Consider the following 19,444-nt stretch of genomic DNA (forward strand, 5'->3'; position numbering starts at 1 on the left):
CCTCAGCCCACCCCGGCGGCTGCGCCTCCCCTTCGCCAGGGCCGCGACGCTGCTGGTGGCGTTGCTGGTGCTGTTGGGCCCGCTGGGGACGAGCACGAGGACGGTGGCTAGGGCGGCACTCTTTGCGGCGGAGACGACAACAACGTTGAGGGGGTGCCCGCGGCCGTGACGCTGCTTGTGCTGCTGGGGACGCTGGGGACGGGCACGACTGATGTTGGCGAGGGCGACGCTGTTCGCGGCGGAGACGACGACGGTGCGGCCTTCTCTTATTACTCTTGCTTTCTCTGTTCTTGCTTGCATATAATTATTGATTTAATTTGCTAATGCCGACTTAAGCATGTTTGAGCCATCCAGTACTTCTACCACGCACATGGATGCTTAATGTTGTTATTTTAGGAATTTTTTTCCTGGTAGTTAGTAGGCAAATTCATGTTTGTAATTGTTAACCATACTGCAATCGTTCGATGCGCTGGCTAGACCAAAGTTAATGCAGGTCTGTAGGATGACAATCCAGATGAAATTTGTCACTAAAATTTTGATTTATGCAGCCTATATGAGAGTAAGGATGGGCCTTCCAAATAGATTAATTTAGGACTTTTTTCATTGACTAAATTAAGTATTGTATTCAGAATAACATGAATTTAGAGTTTTTTCCTGAGTTTGAACTAATATTTTTTACATGGAGATTAAGAACGATAGGATCAGGTTAGGGACCATTGGGGCATTGTGCATCAATTTTTCAGTTATTCAATACATAGATATACAAACATCTCAACCATGGAATTTTTGGAGAAGGTGAACAAGAACAGGGGAGTCATTTAGAACAGATTCTGGATGCTGTATGCTGCGATCTCAACAAAATATGAGCATGCTTATCAATTTAGAGTTTTTTCCTGAGCTTGAACTAATATTTTTTACATTGGTTTATAATGCTAATTGCTGAAAAAATTGGAAAAATGTGAATAAAGTAGTGGATGTTTGCTTATCAATTAAACCAAGGAAATGACTAAGATCTCCTTTATGTCTCATATAGGTCTCAGCGATCTTTAATCCAATAATGTGGATTTTGCTTGCTAGCAGAAGATATGCGCAACTTGTTATTTCTCCAACAGAAAAAAGGAAGATGCTCTATGGGGCATATATTGTTCTGAACTGGAAATGTTTGACCTTTGGTCACTCACTGCTTCAATACCTAGCTATGCAACCTTAACTTTGTTACTTGGATATGTATATTTGCTTGTGAATTGGTGTTTCAATATTTGAAAGCAATGTAAACTACTCTTCAGGTTCTAACATGAGACTGCGATCAATTTAAATGTTTTTACAACTATAAATATTGTTGATTGACAGTAGCTGCATTTTGGTTGTAAATGTTGAGAGCCTACAGTTATGCATTGTCATTTTTCTCTTTTCATGTAAGATCATCTTTTCGTGTAAGATATAATATCAAAATTTTGATTCATTTAGTTCATCTTGGAAAAAGCATGCACACATTGATATATTTACTATCACCCGCCCCCATCTTTTTTATTTTGTTTATGATTATAAACAAAATTTTCAATTGTCAACATTAAATTTAGAGTTGTTTTTAGAGTTTTATCATTGTATTTTATTTTCTAGCCTTGGCTTCTAGAGCACTAAGAATACATACATATTTTTTTTATCATATTTTATTTTCTAGCCTTGGCTTAGAGCACTAGGAATACATACATATATTTTTTATTTGTAAATATGACGTTTGGGTTTTCCTTGAAAAAGCAAAAAGATGACCACCTATGTGGTTGCTACAACTTCAGATATTTATGGAGGTGGAAAAGGTGTATCAAAAAGAATTGATATGCATTTTAGTAAAATTACATTGCCCCAATATGTACACCATTTTTTAATATTTTTTGTTACTAAATACCATCACCGTAGCGTTAGCACGGGTACTGAACTAGTGTAACCTAAATACTGTTTTCATAGTTTCCTATCTGTGTCACACAATGTAACCTAAATACTGTAACTAATATTAGCTGAATTTACAACAGTTAGTACCTCAGCCTTACTATAGGTACATTCATTCGTCACCAGCCTTCTTTCTCAAATACGCAATTTAGTCTGCTTTGTTTAAAACTTCAAATCACTTTATCAGCAACCTGGAATGGACCCAGCGACTAATTGCCACATATTTGTAAAATGTTGTTTCCACCAATCAGCAATCAGATATCCACGAATTAAAAATTTATGTAATGAGCAATCAGACAGGGAAAAAACTATATACCCGGCGTGGAGGCGGCAGAGCACCTGACGTACACAGAAGGGCGCAGCGGAGGGATGTCGTAGATTAGGCGAAGGCACCCAGTTGAGGCGGCGGCTGGTAGACGGGCGACGATGGAAGTGGGGAGTAGAGGGGGCGGCACCCGTCGGAGGCGAGACGGCACGGCGGAGGCAGGACGGGAGGCGATGGAGGTGAGGCGTAAAGGAGGCAGCGGCGGGACGGGAGGGCAGCGACGGATGGAGGGCGTACAGGAGGCAGCACCAGGTCAAGCCGGCGATGGCGGCGGAGGTGAGGTGTATAGGGGGCGATGCGGTGGATGCGAGACGGCAAGGAGGTGGCGGAGGATAGAGGGCGTAGAGGCAGTGGAGGAGGGAGGGAAGCAGCTGGTAGGGCAGCGGCGGCGCGACGGGAGCGGGCAGGATGGGGCACGGCGGCTGCCGGAGGGCAGCGACGGATGGAGAGTGGCGGCGGCGGGACAGGGGCACGACGGTTGTCGGAGGGCAGCGACGGATGGACAGATGGAGGGAAGCGGTTGGTAGGGCATCGACGGCGGGACGGGAGCGCGGCGGCGGCGGGACGGGGCACGGCAGCTGCCGGAGGGCGGCGGCTAGGGTTTGGAGCGTAGAGGAGGCAGGCGGAAGGAATGTGCACGGGAGGAGAGGAGTGCGCTGTGCGCACGGGAGGGAGGGAGGGAGGGAGGCGCAGCTGATCTGGCCGTCCGATCTAGCGTAGATCGATTCAAGCCGTTGGATGTGTCACATGAGTATGATGATGAGTAAACTGTGTTTGTGCACTATAGGTAGACTAGCAATATACCTGTGCTAACGCTACGATCTAATTTACAATTTTATAATGTAAATAAGATATTATAAATTCATTTTCATGCAATCATATGTAAACCAAACATTCAAATTTGTTTGTCTATCAAACATTTGTTAATTTGATTATTTAAACAAACTCTGACAATATAGCAGCAAACCACCAGTTGACGGTGACTATTACAGCTTTATATAATTAATTATAGGTTGGACCATATCATAATAAATTAAGAGTTTTCAAGCTTGAATAGTAATTGTAGAACCTGTAATTACTAATTCTAGAATCACTCGACCGTGGCAGGAACCCCCTCCCTCTGCGGCGTCGTTCCGGCGAGCCATTCTGGTCTCTCCATCTCCATGGCGCGGTGGCGGCGCTGAAAGGCTGGAGGATGCGAGCGACTGCAGCATGTACCGATAAGCCTATTGGAAACCCTAGGCCTGATTGAAGAGGGCAAGGAGTGGCCAAGTGGGACAACCGATAGCCGGTGCCTCCAACTACAACCCGATGCGGCATTGCGGCAGGGAGCTGTGCGGGTCTACGAGGCTGCCGGCCGGCTGGGGACTGGTGGGCTGCGATGCTGTGGCGTTCGGCATAGCGGAAGGTAGGAGGTGTAAGCCGGTAGGCGGCCGAGGCGTGGAGGCAGGCAGCGACCGGCGCCCGGCGGGCAGGCAGCCGACGAGCCACGACCACTCGTGCAGCTGGGCAGGCCCGACGGCTACGTTGCACGACGGCAGGAGCCGCTGACGCTGAGGCTTTGCGCCTCCGCCAAACCGTGAGTTGTTTTTCACAATTGTTAGACATGACGCTGTAAACAATGTTAGCCAAACCGTGAGTTGTTTTTCACAATTGTCAGAAATGACGCTGTAAACAATGCTAATTTAGGTTATGATTAAAACCATGGTTATGTACCTCGAATGTTCTTGCCATGTTTGACAGTTGGGTCATGTGGATTACTCTGCCTCTAGGACAAAAGTATTGCGTATGGTAAATACTCTTGCAGTGGAGAATGAAGCAAAGCAGACTATAGAGGTCATTGCAAGCTGAATTGAAGAAAACAAAAGAGAGGCTACAAGCAGTTGAAGAACTAAAAGTTCTGCATTTTTCACAAAACTACCCAATTCCTCCATAGTAAAAAATCTGAGAACGAATTCTTTGGCCTAGTAAAAAAGAAATCTTTTGTAACAAAAATTCGGTATATATCTATCATCTCAAGAGTGGAACCAACTCCTTACACCCCTCAACCTGAAACCAGGAAGGTTCAAACCAAATTTTTGTAGCAACAAACCATTCAAAGTTGTTAATGAGAATTGAACTTCCCAAGCTGAATTACGAGCATACCAAGACTCACACATTTTTCAATCAATCAACTATAAGCAAAGCACCAACAAATAAATCAGCAATCAGATATCCATGAATTAAAAATGAAAGACACATATAAAGAAAATTGGAGATAAAAAAGCCCTAAGTATGGAGATGAGACTGTAAAAATGGCATCGTCTAATTAGAGATGTCTAACTATGAAGCAGTGAGGCAATATGGTAAGAAACATCACCTAAGCATCCAATTCAAATTTAAAACTCAAAATTGCAGGCCGGCGTAGATCACTGACCGTGTACAGGTGCCGACGAAGGAGACGGGGATGGGGGTGACGACGGGCTCAGCGGTGTCAATGAAGGCGGCGCCGGAGTCGCTGCACTCGGTGATGGAGGTGGCGGCGGGTTCGGCGGAGTCGGCGCAGTTGGCGAGCCCGACGGGGTCGACGAAGGCGACGTCGGAGTTAGCGCACTCGGCGATGGAGGCAGTGAAGGAGGGACGGTAGGGCTGCGGCGGTGGGACGGTATGGCGGCAGCAGAGAGAGGGTTCTCGCTCGCACTGAGGCAGCGGCGGCGAGACGGGATCGAGGAGGCGGTGGGGGGAGGGGAGCGCGGCGAGGGCGCAGTAGCCTACCAGGGGAACGGGGGACGGAGGCGGCGAGACAGTAGGGTGGCGCTGGCGGGGTAGGGCACTGCGACGGAGGCAGATGAAGGGGCGGCGGAGCGGCGGCGCTAGGGTTTGGGATGGGGGCGGGTGGAGGGATCCGACGGAGGTAGTGCGCAAGGAGTGCGGGTGGGACGGGAGGGAGACGTACATGATGTGGGCCGTCCGATCTAGCGTGGATTGATTCAGGTCGTTGGATACGTCACACGATGATGGTGATAAGTAAATCAACTTTGTGCATTATAGGGTAGATAGATATATAAAAATATTTTTATTAGCTTACTATACTACCTCCGTCTCGAAATAAGATTTTCGTTTTTCCGTGTTCAACATTTAACCATTCGTCTTATTTGAAAAAAATTTATGATTAATATTTTTATTCTTATCAGATGATAAAACATGAATAGTACTTTATGTGTGACTAATTTTTTTAAGTATTTATACAATTTTTTCAAATAAGACGAATGGTCAAACGTTAGGCATGGGAACGAAAAATAATCTTATTTCGGAACGAAAGTAATAACAACATGCTAATGATACTTTTAATAAAATCTAGTCGTAGAGTATGGACAATATATCAAAATATTTTAATTAGCCCTATTTTAATAATATGTTAATAATTATTTTTAATAAAAAATCTCATTACAAATGAGAAGTAATTCTGCACGGTATGATTTTTTAATTCTTAATCATCAGTACAACTCACAAAAGGAGCAAGCCATCGGTCGTCCCACCCGGTGGTCCGGGGTTCGCTTTCTTCGCACTCACTCCACCTTACAGTGGGGCCACCCCACAAAAATCTCCCACCTCGAAACTCCTGGCCCCACCTTGCAGTCACACACCCCTCACTCTTTTTCAAAAAAGATTCCTCTCCGCGCCCAAACTAGTGGTGTTTAGGTTGAAAATTTTTTTAAAAAACATCACAGATACATATTTGATTAAACGTAGTCTAATTATAAAATAAATTTTAGATTTCGGTCGAAAACCGCGAGACGAATTTTTTGAGCCTAATTAATTTGTCATTAGCACATGTTAGTTACTGTAGCACTTATGATTAATCACTTTCTAATTAGGCTCAAAAGATTCGTCTCAAGATTTCTTTCATAACTGTGTAATTAGTTTTTTGGTTTATCTATGTTTAATGTTTATTTAAGTGTCCAAACATTGATGTTTTGTTTTTGAAAATTTTTTTTTAAACTAAACAAAGCCTAAAATTCCCCCAAAAAATGCAAATCAAAACCGAAAACCAAAAAACAAAACAATCGAGAGGAGAGAGAAACGAAACGAAACGAAACGAGTTCTCATCGTCTCCTCCCTCCCTCCCCCGCAACCGAAATCCCCAACCAAACCCTCGACGAACCCTAGCACGCACGCGCGCGCGCGGGCGCTCCCGATGGACGACCACCAGACCCAGGATCTGGTCAAGGAGCTCGTCCTCCGCCTCATCTCCACCGAATCCGGCGCCGGAGGAGGTGGGCGGGACGCGGGCGGAGCGCTGCGGTTCGCGCACCGGCTGCTGTCCAGCCGCCTCGCGCCCGCCGTGCTCCCCGACGAGCACGCGCTCGCGGAGTCCGTCAAGCGCCGCCTCGCCGCGTCGGGGCGGCCCGACGACGCGCTCGCCTTCGCCGACCTCCACTCCAAGCTCTCCGCCAGGTCCCGCCCGGCGTCGCTCTGGCCGCTCCTCTACCTGCTCGATTCGCTGTCTTCGCACCGGCGTGCCGCCGCCGCCGCCGCCGCGTCCTGCCTCCCCAACCTCCCCACGGCCGCGCCGCCGCGGACCGCCGCGGCGGCGGCGGCGGCGGCTGCTGCTGCTGCAGGGGGGAAGCCGGGTTCGCGGGCGCCCGGGGCCCCGCCCGGCGGCGTGGTGCTGGTGTCCAAGGATCCAGATAACATCCGCGAGATCGCGCTGCGGGAGTACACCGAGCTGGTGCTGGAGGAGACGGAGGTGTCGGAGGCGGCGCTCGTGCGCGACGTGCTGTACGCGTGCCAGGGGATCGACGGCCGGTATGTGCGATTCGACAAGGGCAGCGATGCGTATGACCTCCCCGACGGCGTCCGCGTGCCGCGCTCCACGCGCACCCTGGTGCGGAAGCTGTGCGAGCTGGGGTGGCTGTTCCGCAAGGTGCGGGGGTTCATCTCTGACAATATCAGCCGCTCTCCCTCCGATGCTGCCACCGAGGTCGGTACGGTTGCTCAGGCATTCTGCTCCGCTCTTCAGGAGGAGCTCTCTGATTACTATAAGCTTCTCGCCGTTCTCGAGTCATACTCCCTGAATCCGATTCCTACGCCTGGATCTGATTCAGGGGTGTCAAGTAATTACCTGTCTCTGCGGCGCCTTGCAGTTTGGCTTGCTGAACCTGCAGTGAGAATGCGCCTAATGGCGGTCTTGGTTGATGGATGCCGTGGTTTGAGAGGTGGCGCAATGGCTGGTGCGATCCATGGGCACGCACAGCATGGGGATCCCACGTTCCAGGATTTTATGGCCCGCTTGCTGCGGCGGGTGTGCTCACCTCTGTTTGAAATGGTCCGTAGCTGGGTGTTAGAAGGGGAATTAGAGGACGTGTTTGCAGAATTCTTCATTGTTGGGCAGCCAGTCAAGGCTGAGTCGTTGTGGCAGGAGGGCTATCTTCTTCAGTCTGATATGCTTCCAACTTTCATTTCTCCAGTGCTGGCGCAAAGGATTCTAAGAACTGGGAAGTCAATCAACTTTCTTAAAGTTTGTTGTGATGACAATGGCTGGGCAGATGCTGCTACCGAGGCTGCTGCCTATGTTGGCACCACAACTAGTCGAGGTGGGCTTGGTTATGGGCAGATTGATGCTTTGGAGGCACTTGTGATTGAAGCAGCCAAGAGGATTGATCAGCATCTGATGGATGTCATCCATAAGAAGTATCGGTTCAAAGATCATTGTCTTGCAATTAAGAGGTATTTGCTCCTTGGGCAGGGTGACTTTGTTCAGTATCTGATGGATGTTGTTGGCCCTGAGTTGTCAGAACCAGCAAATAGGATTAGCTCCTTCCATTTGGCTGGGTTGCTTGAGACTGCGATCCGAGCATCTAATGCTCAATATGATGACCGTGACATCCTAGAACGCATAAAGGTAAAGATGATGGATCATGGTGATGGTGACCGAGGTTGGGACGTCTTCTCCTTGGAGTATGATGCTAGGGTTCCTCTAGATACAGTGTTTACTGTTTCAGTCATGAAGAGGTACCTTAAGGTTTTTAACTTTCTGTGGAGGCTTAAGCGTGTAGATCATTCCTTGACTGGAGTGTGGAAGACAATGAAGCCTAACTGCATTGTTTCATCTCCATTTTACAAGGAGGGAACAAACATCAGATCTCAGTTTGTCTCAGTCCTTCGCAAATGCCAAGTTTTATTTAATGAAATGAACCACTTTGTGACCAACTTCCAGTACTACATTATGTTTGAGGTCCTGGAAGTTTCTTGGGCTCGTTTTTCGGAAGAAATGGATTCAGCAAAGGATTTGGATGATCTTCTCATGGCACATGATAAGTATCTCACATCAATTGAGGAGAAGTCCCTCCTTGGTGAGAGATCACAAGGAATACTGAGAAATCTATTTGCACTTTTTGACATCATTTTACAATTCCGAAGCCACGCTGATAGGTGGTTTGAGCGGATATATGAACTGCAACTGAGGTTAGATTGTTGCATAATTAGATAGTACCATACCATCTCTCAATCTTATATCACATCTCCTGTTTGATTTACCTCTTTTTTTTTCTTACTGCAGGGGAAAGGCTAAACCAAAATCAAAATCCAAGGACACGGGTTCATGGGTGGATGGTGGGAGGAAAGCCATGATTCAGCTGGCTGGGGAACTTTTCCGGAAAATGGGTGAAGATTTGGATAGCATTGCGAAAGATTATACTTCTTCACTTGATGCATTTATCTCCCAGTTACCTCTGCAACAGCATGTTGACTTGAAGTTCCTCCTCTTCCGTTTAGATTTCACTGAATACTACAGTCGTGTTTCATCTAACAAATGAAAATTTGTTCCTGATGTGGAAAAAGTAGGAGTTAGATTTACTCTTTGGTTTGGATTTGCAAGGCATTCTTTTGTACTCCTAAGCCCCACTGATTGTTATTTGGTCACTTGAAAGGCATGGCCACCACTTTCATTTGTCCTGGACCTCCTGTTGAACCCTTTAAGGTAACTTCTAGAGCCAATACAAATATCCACATTTAGTATGTGTTTCCCTGTAGTAGAATTATGCATGTTGATTTTTTTTGTTTTTCTGCAGTGCTTATCCACGCATGCCATGAAATTGGAGGCTTGCTACCATGCATTCTGAACAACTCTAGTGTACAAAATTGTTGTAAGTTTTCTCTGGTTTGATTTTTTTAGATGAATTGTTGTACATTTCATGCATGTATTTTCTCTTGATTTTTTAGAGTTGCATTGCGTGGAGACTTGTCCTTACCCATTTGTATTCTTCAGTTACAGGAGAACAAAAATCTCATTTTGTTAGTTGCTGTTCTTTACCTGGTCATCAAAATTGTTGTTAAGCAATTCGGTATGCCCATTTCTAATTCACTTGCTGTATCAAGGGATTCTCCTTTGTTGCCATGCACCCTTTGATGATCATGCTAGTGATTTTGTGTATGGAGTAGAACCTGTTGTTTATGTTACCTTTACCATTTTTTTTGAAATCAAAATGACTGAGAAAAGTCTGCACACAATGTGAATTAGTCCAGTCCAATATAAGGAGAGTACCTGATGGATTGCACCTCGTGAGGAGTCCTCTGGCAATCTTAATATTATATGGAGACAAACTCGTTCCTCTGCTAAAATATTTCTACGTTTGGAGTTCAGTTACACAAGTATAGCATATTCAGCACGTGAATAAAGCAGCAATCATTAACAGCTGATTTATACTCTACTGCAGTTTATCTGCTGGCTCTACCGTTTGCCTTACCATTTTCGTCAAATCTGTAACTAGCAATGCAAGTATGCAACAGATCATGACTCCTTTTCTGTGGGTTCCTGATGTTGTGCACCTGTTGGCTGCTGGCTTGTCCCATCAAATTTACCTCTTGCCTTTTCTTGCCCGATTGCCTGCTATGGAATGGCACGGTAAACCTGCTATGGAGTTCGAAACGCTTGTGCTGACTGGTGTTGAAAGCGTGCAAGTGTTCATTGCTTCTTGCAGTTCTGTGAAGATATATATTGCCTTTTACCGTCGCAACACACGGAATCTCTTTGATCCCGTCTTTTCCGTTGGGTCTGGTGACTGAGTGGGGAGTCCCGGTGACATATCTTCACCTATCTTTTCCGACAAAGAGTGCATGAATCAAGTAATCCTGGAAAAAGGTACAAATGACACTGTTAAATCTGTTACTGGAATTTTCATTTCTTAGGAGCTACTCCCAGGATTCAGGTACAATCATGCACGGGTAGTATCATATCCATCAATAGGTTAGTTACAAGTGCACTCCATGTAACCAAGAGTTTCTTAGCTTTTGTTTGGCCACTCACGTCCATGTTCTTCGTCGCTAAGTCACAAGAGCGCGCGAGGCGTGAGGGAAAATGGCGCGAGCCAGTCATCCGTTGGCAGCTTCACTAGTTGAGCAAAAAGCAAGCAACGAGTCGAGAGGGAAGGGAGCTACTCCAAAATGCACTCTTGTAGTACAAATAAATTGTATGGAGTGAAGGTACACCGAATCATATTTATATAGGACAGAAAATGGTGTGACAAGTGAGTAAATCAAAGAAAAAAAAGAAAAACATGTCTGGTAGGAGATATGTTTTCTATATATTACCTGAGACATAGTGGAAGATAAATAACATTAAATTTTATGTGAATTAGTATTGTTTCTATTATAAGTGCGATGTATAGTGCTAGTTTACTGACGATATAAGTATATAGAAATAGGCAACAACTTCCTCATCGCAACACAGGTGATCAGATTCTACTAGTTTTGGTCCGGTTTCTTCCATTGGGGCTGCGGGTTTGCACGCTGACATCTATTCGCCCATCTTCCCCAAAAAGTGCATGCATCAGTTGTACATGAGTCATCTCTAAAGCTCGTGTATGCAACATCATCAACTCATCAAAGTATCAGACTTTCCAAGTGATCCTCGAAAAAACTACTAACTCATCACTGTCGTGATAAAACCGTTTTAATACTATGACTGCACTCAAGCTCTCAAAAGAAAAATAGAAACAACCCATCTCAAATCATGAGCCTTCCTTTGAACGGGAGAAAATACGTGCCATGCCTCTGCCTATTGGGTAAATCATTTGTATACCCTTAAAATATTAGCCATCGGTATGTCTTTGAATTTTGCTAACTATTTTGTATGCTCTTGAATTTGGATTTTGATCTATTCCATGCCTTCTCTACCAATTGATGGTTAGTTGACTGTCTAATGTCTATAGAAATATCAAATTCACCCTTATGCATGGAAATAAAAAATAAAAATATATGGAATATAACATCAAAAACTATAAATTCGTTTCATGTGGCTATTATATTCTTTGTGGTGTGATGTATTATTCATGAAAATTTTGCTTTTATAATTATTAAAAATTATATTATATTTTAATTAAAATATTATATATAATGTATTTTTTGAAATGAGAGAATACTCGGCCTCTACATCCACGGGATTTAAACAGCTGCCGGTGGGACGACTACACTAGCCAGCCGAGCAACGCTCAGTTCCCATGTAATATATTTTTGGGATGGTAGTACAATAGATTTGCTACATGTTGTATAATTTATCAAAAAATAATGCTATCCTACCTATCCATAACTTAATTTATTATGGTTACCATTTTAAAATGCTACACATTATTTTTAATATATATTAAAAATGTTAATGTATAATACTTTCTCATACATCAAATTTATAAAACTTATTGTCACACAACTAATTGCTATATTTTTAATGTAAATACTATATTTTCCCACTCCTTACATATCCAAGGGTAAAATCGATAATTTTACGCTTATTTAACGGTCAATTGAAAGTCAACTAATGGACGAGAGTATAAAGGGGTCAAAACAGATATTCAAGAGCATACGGGAGATGAGCAAAACTTGGGTACATAGAAGAGACGTCCAAAAGGTCTTGGCATCAGAGACCTAGCCACTCATAATAACAGTCTTCTCCAAATTAATGTTGCACCATCTCGATCTATACAGTCAATACACTGGGCACAGTGGATTTAAAAACAACATGGCCACATGGGTCAACTCAGCTAGGAAGCACATATTTGGGAATCATTGGCAATACTACTTATTTGTAAATTGAAAATAATTTATAGATAAACTTTTGTATATGAATTTGTAGTGATTCAAAAGCAAATGGTATAAACTAAGCCATGATAAAAAAAACATGATTCAGGTACAATCATGATTCATGCATTGGTAGTTTCATATTCAAGAGGTTAATTAGGGAGAAAAATGGTCGGAAAGGGTTGAACAAACAGATCTAATCATTCTGTAACCATATTTTTTTCTCTTAGAAATGTATCCAAACACATCTAAAATATCAAAAAATTGAAAGCAGAACTGTAAGGATGGAAACAAGCCGGTGTTGATCGGAAACTACTAACCAATGCTGGAAACATTGAACTGCAAAATCACTTGTTTAACTTTATATGACTATATAATATTACCACATAATTTAAGTTTATGCCATGTGAATTACAAACTTTCTCCTTAGCCACGAACTTAAAAATATTGGGATATTTAATATATATATATATATACATCCAAAATAGATATTCAACTTTTTAATGGATAATTTGTTTGTTTATATCATTAAATAATTATAAAAATTTCAAAAACATTTTATCAACCATCTATAAAAACACAAAATAAGATTTTATTTGTCATTATTCCTCAATTTTTTTTGCGTATGCTTGCCAAACTGCTAAACAATATATTTTTTACGAAAATTTTTATACGAAGTTCACCATCTCACGTTATCTCACGTTTCTAGAATATATTTTAAACTTTATATTAATCAATTTTATTATCTATATCATTAAATAATTATCAAAAACCCAGGTAATTTATCATCTTTTATCTAATTATCTTTGATCTTTCGTCACCAAACCAACGCAACCTAAATCACACAAAAACGATCGTGATGAGTGAGGACGTTCGTTATCCAACGCGGAAGTAAACAAGAAAGGCGCAAACCAGTCACCCATCGTCAGCATCACAACGCGCAAGAAGAAAAAGAAAAAAAAAAGGCAAAGCAAAAGCAAAAAAAAAAAAAAAAAAATCCCCCGATATAGTACAAGCGGAAGCTAGCGGAGTAGCGGCCGGGTGCAAAGCAGCGAGCACTGCACGCACCATGTCCACCTCCGCCGACGGCTTGGCCGGCCGACCGCCGCCGCGGCAACCCTCGTCGCCGTCTTCCTCGGCCACGGCGCTGCCACCGCCATCCCGGGACTCAATAGCGACATGGGACTACTTCTTTGGCCCCAGCGCGCCGTTGCCACCGCTCCAGCTGCCACCACTCTCCCGCGTATCCTCCTCGTCATCGTCGTCGTCGTCCTACTTCTCCTCCGAGATACTGCCGCCGCCGCCGCCGCCGCCTCACCCTCCGCCACCTCTGATACTTCGGCCACTCCGGAGCGTACCGTCGCCGCCGTCGTCGTCATCATCGGCCTTCTCCGCAGAGCTGCTGCCGCCTCCTCCACCCCCGCCGCTGCTGACGATTGAGTCACTCCTGCGCGGAGCCTCCCCGTCGTCATCACCATCCTTCTCCACAGAGGTACTGATGCCGCCGCCTCCACCTCCACCCCCGCCACCGCTGATACTTCCGCCACGGCTACTCCTGCGTGTGCCCTCGCCGCCGTCGTCGTCCTTCTTGACAGAGTTGCTGCCGCCGCCGCCGCCGCCGCCTCCTCCCCTGCCGTTTTCATTGTCCCCAGATTCAGCGACATGGGAATGGGATGACTACATCCAGGACGCGCCGGAGCAGCCGCCATCGCGCTTGCTACACCGCTCCTTGGGTCACATCAGCTTCGGCATCTCCCCTGACACGTCGCCGCCGCTGCCGCCGCACGCCAGTGAGCTACAAACCTCACCACCACGATCACCACCGGATTACATGCCCACGCACGCCTCCTCCGAGGCGTACGGCCGGCGCCGCGGTGAGTCATCATCGCAAGCGGCGTCGAGCGGACCCGTCGCGGCGCTGGCCACCGTCACCGTCTCCGACGCCGCGGAGGTCTGCGCCGTCTGCACCGACGCACTCCCGCTCGCGTCGACCGCGTCCGGGCTCCCGTGCGGCCACCTCTACCACTACCACTGCATCGTGCCGTGGCTGTCGCTGCGCAACTCCTGCCCGGTCTGCCGCCGCGGAATCCCGATGTTCCCGGCCGCTGCCGCCTCCACCACCGGAGAGACCGTGCCATCGCCGCCGCATGATTACGATGATCCGCAGCCAACGACGGCGACCGATCGGCGGCGGTCTCTGCCGGGAGCACGCCGGATCAGAAGAATCTGTCGCCGGTTGCTCAATTACATGGAATTGAGCCGTTCTCGATCGGCAGCAAGCTGATTGATTGTTCGATACGCAGCAATAGTAATTGCTTTTGAGGTCAGTCAACCATTTGTGATTAAACGAATTTGGAGATGTGATTACGACTTATCAAGAATAGATTCTTCGATTAGTGATGCTCAGCTTTCGTTGCTCTCAAACTTTGCCGTCTCATCAATTGGTGGTTGATTGTTTGGGGGCAGGTAGACACTGTGACTTGCATATAAATTTCACAAAACTGTAATTATTTAGTTAAAATTATTGCTTTGCTAACACACTAGCTTTTCATTTCACAAAGTTGGACATATTTATCATTATTAAAAGTATCTTTGAGGTACCAAAAATTTTACTGTACCTTAAAATACATTGCATCTCACAGTATTAAATGTTTATATTGAAAAATATGATACATCGAGATATTTTTTTTAACGATATTAAGAACTACACAGAGTTACAACACTAGCAATCTGAAAACTACAGTATTTAACACTTATGTGAGCTCAATTTACAATGATATGACTATTTCAGATGTGTGTAGGATGGGTGGACCCAAACTTGTTAGAAATTTACCCATCGAAACGGTATACTCTTGTACTTTGATCTAGACTTGATACCGGTAGTGACACTATAATTATGCAACTATTACATGTTGACAGCGAAATGATATACTCTTGTACTTTGATCTTAGATGTCATAAATCAATATCCTGGCCATAGTTTATTTAGCTATGTAAAAATAAACATTTCGTTGAAGTTATTCTGAAGGGAATCAATTTCAAAGAAACCTGAACATACACAGGAAACTATCATTTACTAATATATGTGAGTCATTTTTCAGTGCACCATCTTAACTCTCAACAAGCTATGAAAAATCTTAACCGTTGATTATAAATGATCTATTTTGCCAGGTAAAAAAATCATTGATATTTTTATTAATAAATGACTAGGAAAGGAAACGTAATGGAGCACAAAATTCTCCTTTCAAACATGAGATTTAAGTTCAATACTTGCCAAAGAATACAAACCTATTCAAATATTAGGACCTATGTATAAATGATTTTGCCACAGTTTTGATAGGAAGTTTAATGAAATTTGACATCAATTCAACAATATGAAGCAAAAAATTGTTTGTATCTTCATCTTCCAAACCGCTATATCTTAACAAAAAAAAAGATCTGACTCAAACTGTTTCAAATCTTCCACTGCAAAATGGAAGCAAGGAAAAAAAAAAGGACGGTTGATCATGGAAAATTTCATTCAAAATTTGAAATTTACCCTGGAAATTCATTGTAGCATATGAATTTGTTTATACTGTTAAAAGTAAACTTCACTCATTTCCTTATTCTAATACAATGGTTGTATTAAGAAAATTTTAATGGTACATAGCTTGAAAATGTCCAGACACGCTTGATCAGTTTTTATCTGGATCAGACCCAGCTTACTCAGAAGCGGGAGGGAAATTAAAGTTCCCTGTACTGATCCAAACCTTTTGCTTTTCATACGTGTAACCGCGTATGCACAGCAACGACAAAATGTTGAGCTCTACTTTCTCGAAGGCAAAAGAAAAAGAGCGATTTTTTCTTAATCATTTTCTCGCGGGCTTCAGTTTGATTCTCAAGCCCTCTAAAATAAACAGATTGAACCATCAACCATCATATTTTAGTGGAATAAGCCCCACACATCCTTTTCTGCTAGGATGTGTTTATTAAACATAGGTTGACAATGAATCCATCCATTCTAGTCTAATTCCGGACGGTTAATTTTTTGAGTGAATTTTATAAAACTATACAACCTCATTGTTTGGCTTTTCTATAGAAAAATCCAACGATATTTTTACGAATAAAAAATAATATATAAATAAAACTTTTATATATATGTGCTTATAACGATTTAAAAGTAAAGACTGAAAAGTAAATTATTGTAAGAAAAACCGAAAATCAACTTTAAATTTCAGGTTAAAAATTTAAATTTTAGCTTATAAGTATAAACAGAAGGAAGGAAAAGATTAGGTACTAAACTATCGTACAAGAAATTTACTCCGGTCCAACAAAAAGTATCTCGGGGTACCAAATCATTTCCTACTATTAGATTTAGCTAAATAGGATGTGCACCGTTAGATCCAACGATCAGAATAATTTAGTACCGCGAGGTACCGGTACTTCGAGATATTTTTGTTACTTTTTGTTGGAGTGGAGCAAATCATGACCAATTTTATTACAAAGTAACTTTTATACTTTCGGTATAGTTTTCTGATAACTTCAATAATAGATCTATAGTTTGGTAATCTTTGGCTTTGATACGTAGATTTATGATAAATTCAGTGTTCGATCGTTAGTTTTTTTAATATATCATATGAAACTTGCAGTTTTAAGATAGTTACTCAATTTTTTTTCTGTAATATAATCCCATTGGCAGGGAGGAACATTGACCGCGACAGATGCGAAGAAACAACCACCCGTTTCACGTAGCTAGCCGCCATGGCCGTGCTCATCAGTGACGCACACCAACACGAGAATATACGGTGACCATCTTTTGTTTTTTTTTCCTTGAAAAAACCGAAACGAACCTATTTACAAAAAAAAATAATTATAAAAAAACTTATGTTTCTAGCAATTTAAAAGCAAAGACTCAAAAAAAATTATGATAAAAACCCTTAAATTAACTCTAAATTCAAAATTAAAATTCGAATTTAAGCTTATCAGCATAGAATAAACGAAAAAGAGCACGGTGTATATATATACCTTCTCACCGCACGCGTGACGCACGCCAATCACACCGGCCAATGCAACGCGTGATCACGCTCGAACAGTTCAAACTCGCAAATCGGAGGAAGCATCTCTCTGCGTTCTGAACGCTCGCCTCCGGCCGGCCACGGTCAAACCGTCCCGGCGATCGAGGCGCGCGGCGACCGTACGTCGTCGATCTCCATGACTCCCATCTCGTCCTCGTGCGCGCGCGTTTTCTATATAAGCGCGGCGGCCTTCGCCTCCTCCCGCTCCCCCCACACACAAGCAGTAAGCAGCTAGCTCGGTTGATCGATCAAGCAGGCGAAACTAATTAAGGAACCCACCGGCCGGAGCTCGAGAAGAACCGGCGAGGCGAGTTCGTTCTGGCCATGGAGGCGGCGGCGGAGGCGGCGTTGAGCTCGCACGGGGCGCTGGTGAAGGTGGGGGTGTTCGTGCTGGTTCAGGCGCTGGTGTACCTCATCCTCGCGCAATCCTCGGCCGTCTTCTCCAGGACCAAGGCCCCCTGCCCCCGGCCGGCGCGCTCCGTCAGCGTCCGCCGCATGCTCGCCGTGCTCTCCGACCTGCCCGCCGGCGGGGAGCCGTCGCCCGTCGCCGGGAGGCAGTCACCCGTAGCCGTCGCTGACCGAAGAAGGATTAATTGAGAATATATTGAGACGGAGTGGCTGGTTGACCGTTCTTTGATTCTATTCATTTCGTTTGATTTGTACACATGTCAATACTAGGATTGCGAATTTTGGTTGTTAATGGAACATTTTAAATTTCATTTATATATTGTTTGCGCCTTTCTCGGATCAAACATGGAGCCTAAAGATAGATTTACGAGTTCTTTTACCCTCTTGAAAAATATCTTAGATACTAAAAAAAAATTAGTGTAAAATTTTTGTATCTCAATGTACTGAATTTTTACACTGAAAATTATGGTTCAAGGGTGTTAAAAAAACTCTAGGTTTATAGCATTACAGGGAGTAGCCAACCACCCTGACCTAGATAAAGATTAGGTTTTTTAAAGATAAAACCGGCTAATGGAGCCGATTTAGAATCCAGCTTATACGCTGGTTTAGACTTATACAAGGATGAACATCCATTCCGTGGATGAATCAGAATGTTTACATGTGAAAACTGTAAAAGATACTAGCATACTCCCTTTGCAAAGATGGACAATTTACGGTGCAAATTGATAGAGATTTATGAAGGCTAGTAGAAGATATGGCTAAAAAGTAGAACAATTTGATTTGCTCCTGTGGGTTTTTGCAAGGGTCTATATTGAATTGGTCATAGTCATTATAAAAGAGTTGTCTTGCCTATGCCCCGTCATTTGCATATCTCATTAGACCAATTAGGATTCCATAAACCTTTGGCCGAAGAAAGAAAACACCATACTACTTTAACGAGACTTGGATAAATGAAAACTTTCATCAATTCTAAATTGGGTTTCTTTCGGGTGTTTAAGTAGAACTGATCTGAGCTATTGATTAAAAATAATATTTTTATAATTAATTAATTAGTATTATTTTATAATATAGATTTTTTTGGCAATCAAAAAAGTGTATTACGTATCACTTCTACATCGTACGGGGGTTCGCCTGGCATAGTAAATTGGTTCTGCATCCTTGGCAATTCTTTTTGGCAACAAAAAGAATATATTACGTGTCGCTTCTGCAACGTACGGGAGTTCGCCTGGCATAGTAGATCGGTTTGGCGTCGCCTCTGGCGGAGGCAAAGATAGAGAGAGATGGCTCGTCCAGGAGGATGGGAAGAGAACGGAAAGGCCCAAAACAGCCTAAATATCTTAGATTTCTTATGCTCCATTTACATTTTTACTACTCTTAATGTTGTCAGCAGTATAATTTTATCCTGACCATCCGATAAAAATAGATCAACGATGTTGATTAAATTATACTGTAAGTAAAATGCACCCGAGAAGACCCTTCTAAATTTAGCCAAACTTTCTCTAAAATCGTATTAATGCTAAATTTAATTTGTCAGCGGAACATTAAATAGGTTTTTTTTAATGTTTCTTTGTCATTGCCAGTGGGCCAGTATAGCCCATCCATGATCCATCTATCGTCAGATCAAACTGTCAGGCCGAAGTCCTTAGCTGGGGTTCATC

General features: G+C 43.6%; 2 protein-coding genes across 4 annotated transcripts; both read left to right on the forward strand.

The window, feature by feature from the left end:
- Positions 1-6,359: 6,359 nt before the first annotated feature.
- LOC102701297 (gamma-tubulin complex component 3) lies at positions 6,360-9,950 on the forward strand. Of its 3 annotated transcripts, XR_005812475.1 has the most exons (4): positions 6,360-8,719; positions 8,814-9,233; positions 9,325-9,399; positions 9,522-9,950. XR_005812475.1 is itself a non-coding variant. In XM_040527676.1 (2 exons), the coding sequence occupies exons 1-2, from the start codon at positions 6,450-6,452 to the stop codon at positions 9,067-9,069; spliced, it is 2,526 nt and encodes an 841-aa protein (XP_040383610.1). In that variant the 5' UTR covers positions 6,360-6,449; the 3' UTR covers positions 9,070-9,261. The 3 variants fall into 3 exon arrangements, 1 of the variants encoding a protein (XP_040383610.1); XR_005812474.1 differs by having other exon boundaries at positions 9,325-9,548; XM_040527676.1 differs by lacking the exons at positions 9,325-9,399; positions 9,522-9,950 and having other exon boundaries at positions 8,814-9,261.
- A 3,444-nt stretch (positions 9,951-13,394) lies between these two features.
- Positions 13,395-14,609, forward strand: LOC121055294 (formin-like protein 3). The gene has a single exon (XM_040527337.1). The coding sequence runs from the start codon at positions 13,395-13,397 to the stop codon at positions 14,607-14,609; it is 1,215 nt and encodes a 404-aa protein (XP_040383271.1).
- The last annotated feature ends 4,835 nt before the right edge of the window (positions 14,610-19,444 follow it).

The sequence above is a fragment of the Oryza brachyantha genome, chromosome 9 (genome assembly GCF_000231095.2).
Source record: "Oryza brachyantha chromosome 9, ObraRS2, whole genome shotgun sequence".
Classification (NCBI taxonomy): Eukaryota; Viridiplantae; Streptophyta; class Magnoliopsida; order Poales; family Poaceae; genus Oryza; species Oryza brachyantha.

Excerpts from the sequence above, each read along its gene's own strand:
- LOC102701297 (XM_040527676.1), top strand. The coding sequence starts at position 6,450 with ATGGACGACCACCAGACCCAGGATCTGGTCAAGGAGCTCGTCCTCCGC. Across the intron at positions 8,720-8,813 it reads ATATATGAACTGCAACTGAG|GGGAAAGGCTAAACCAAAAT; the intron begins GTTAGATTGTTG and ends TTCTTACTGCAG.
- LOC121055294 (XM_040527337.1), top strand. The coding sequence starts at position 13,395 with ATGTCCACCTCCGCCGACGGCTTGGCCGGCCGACCGCCGCCGCGGCAA.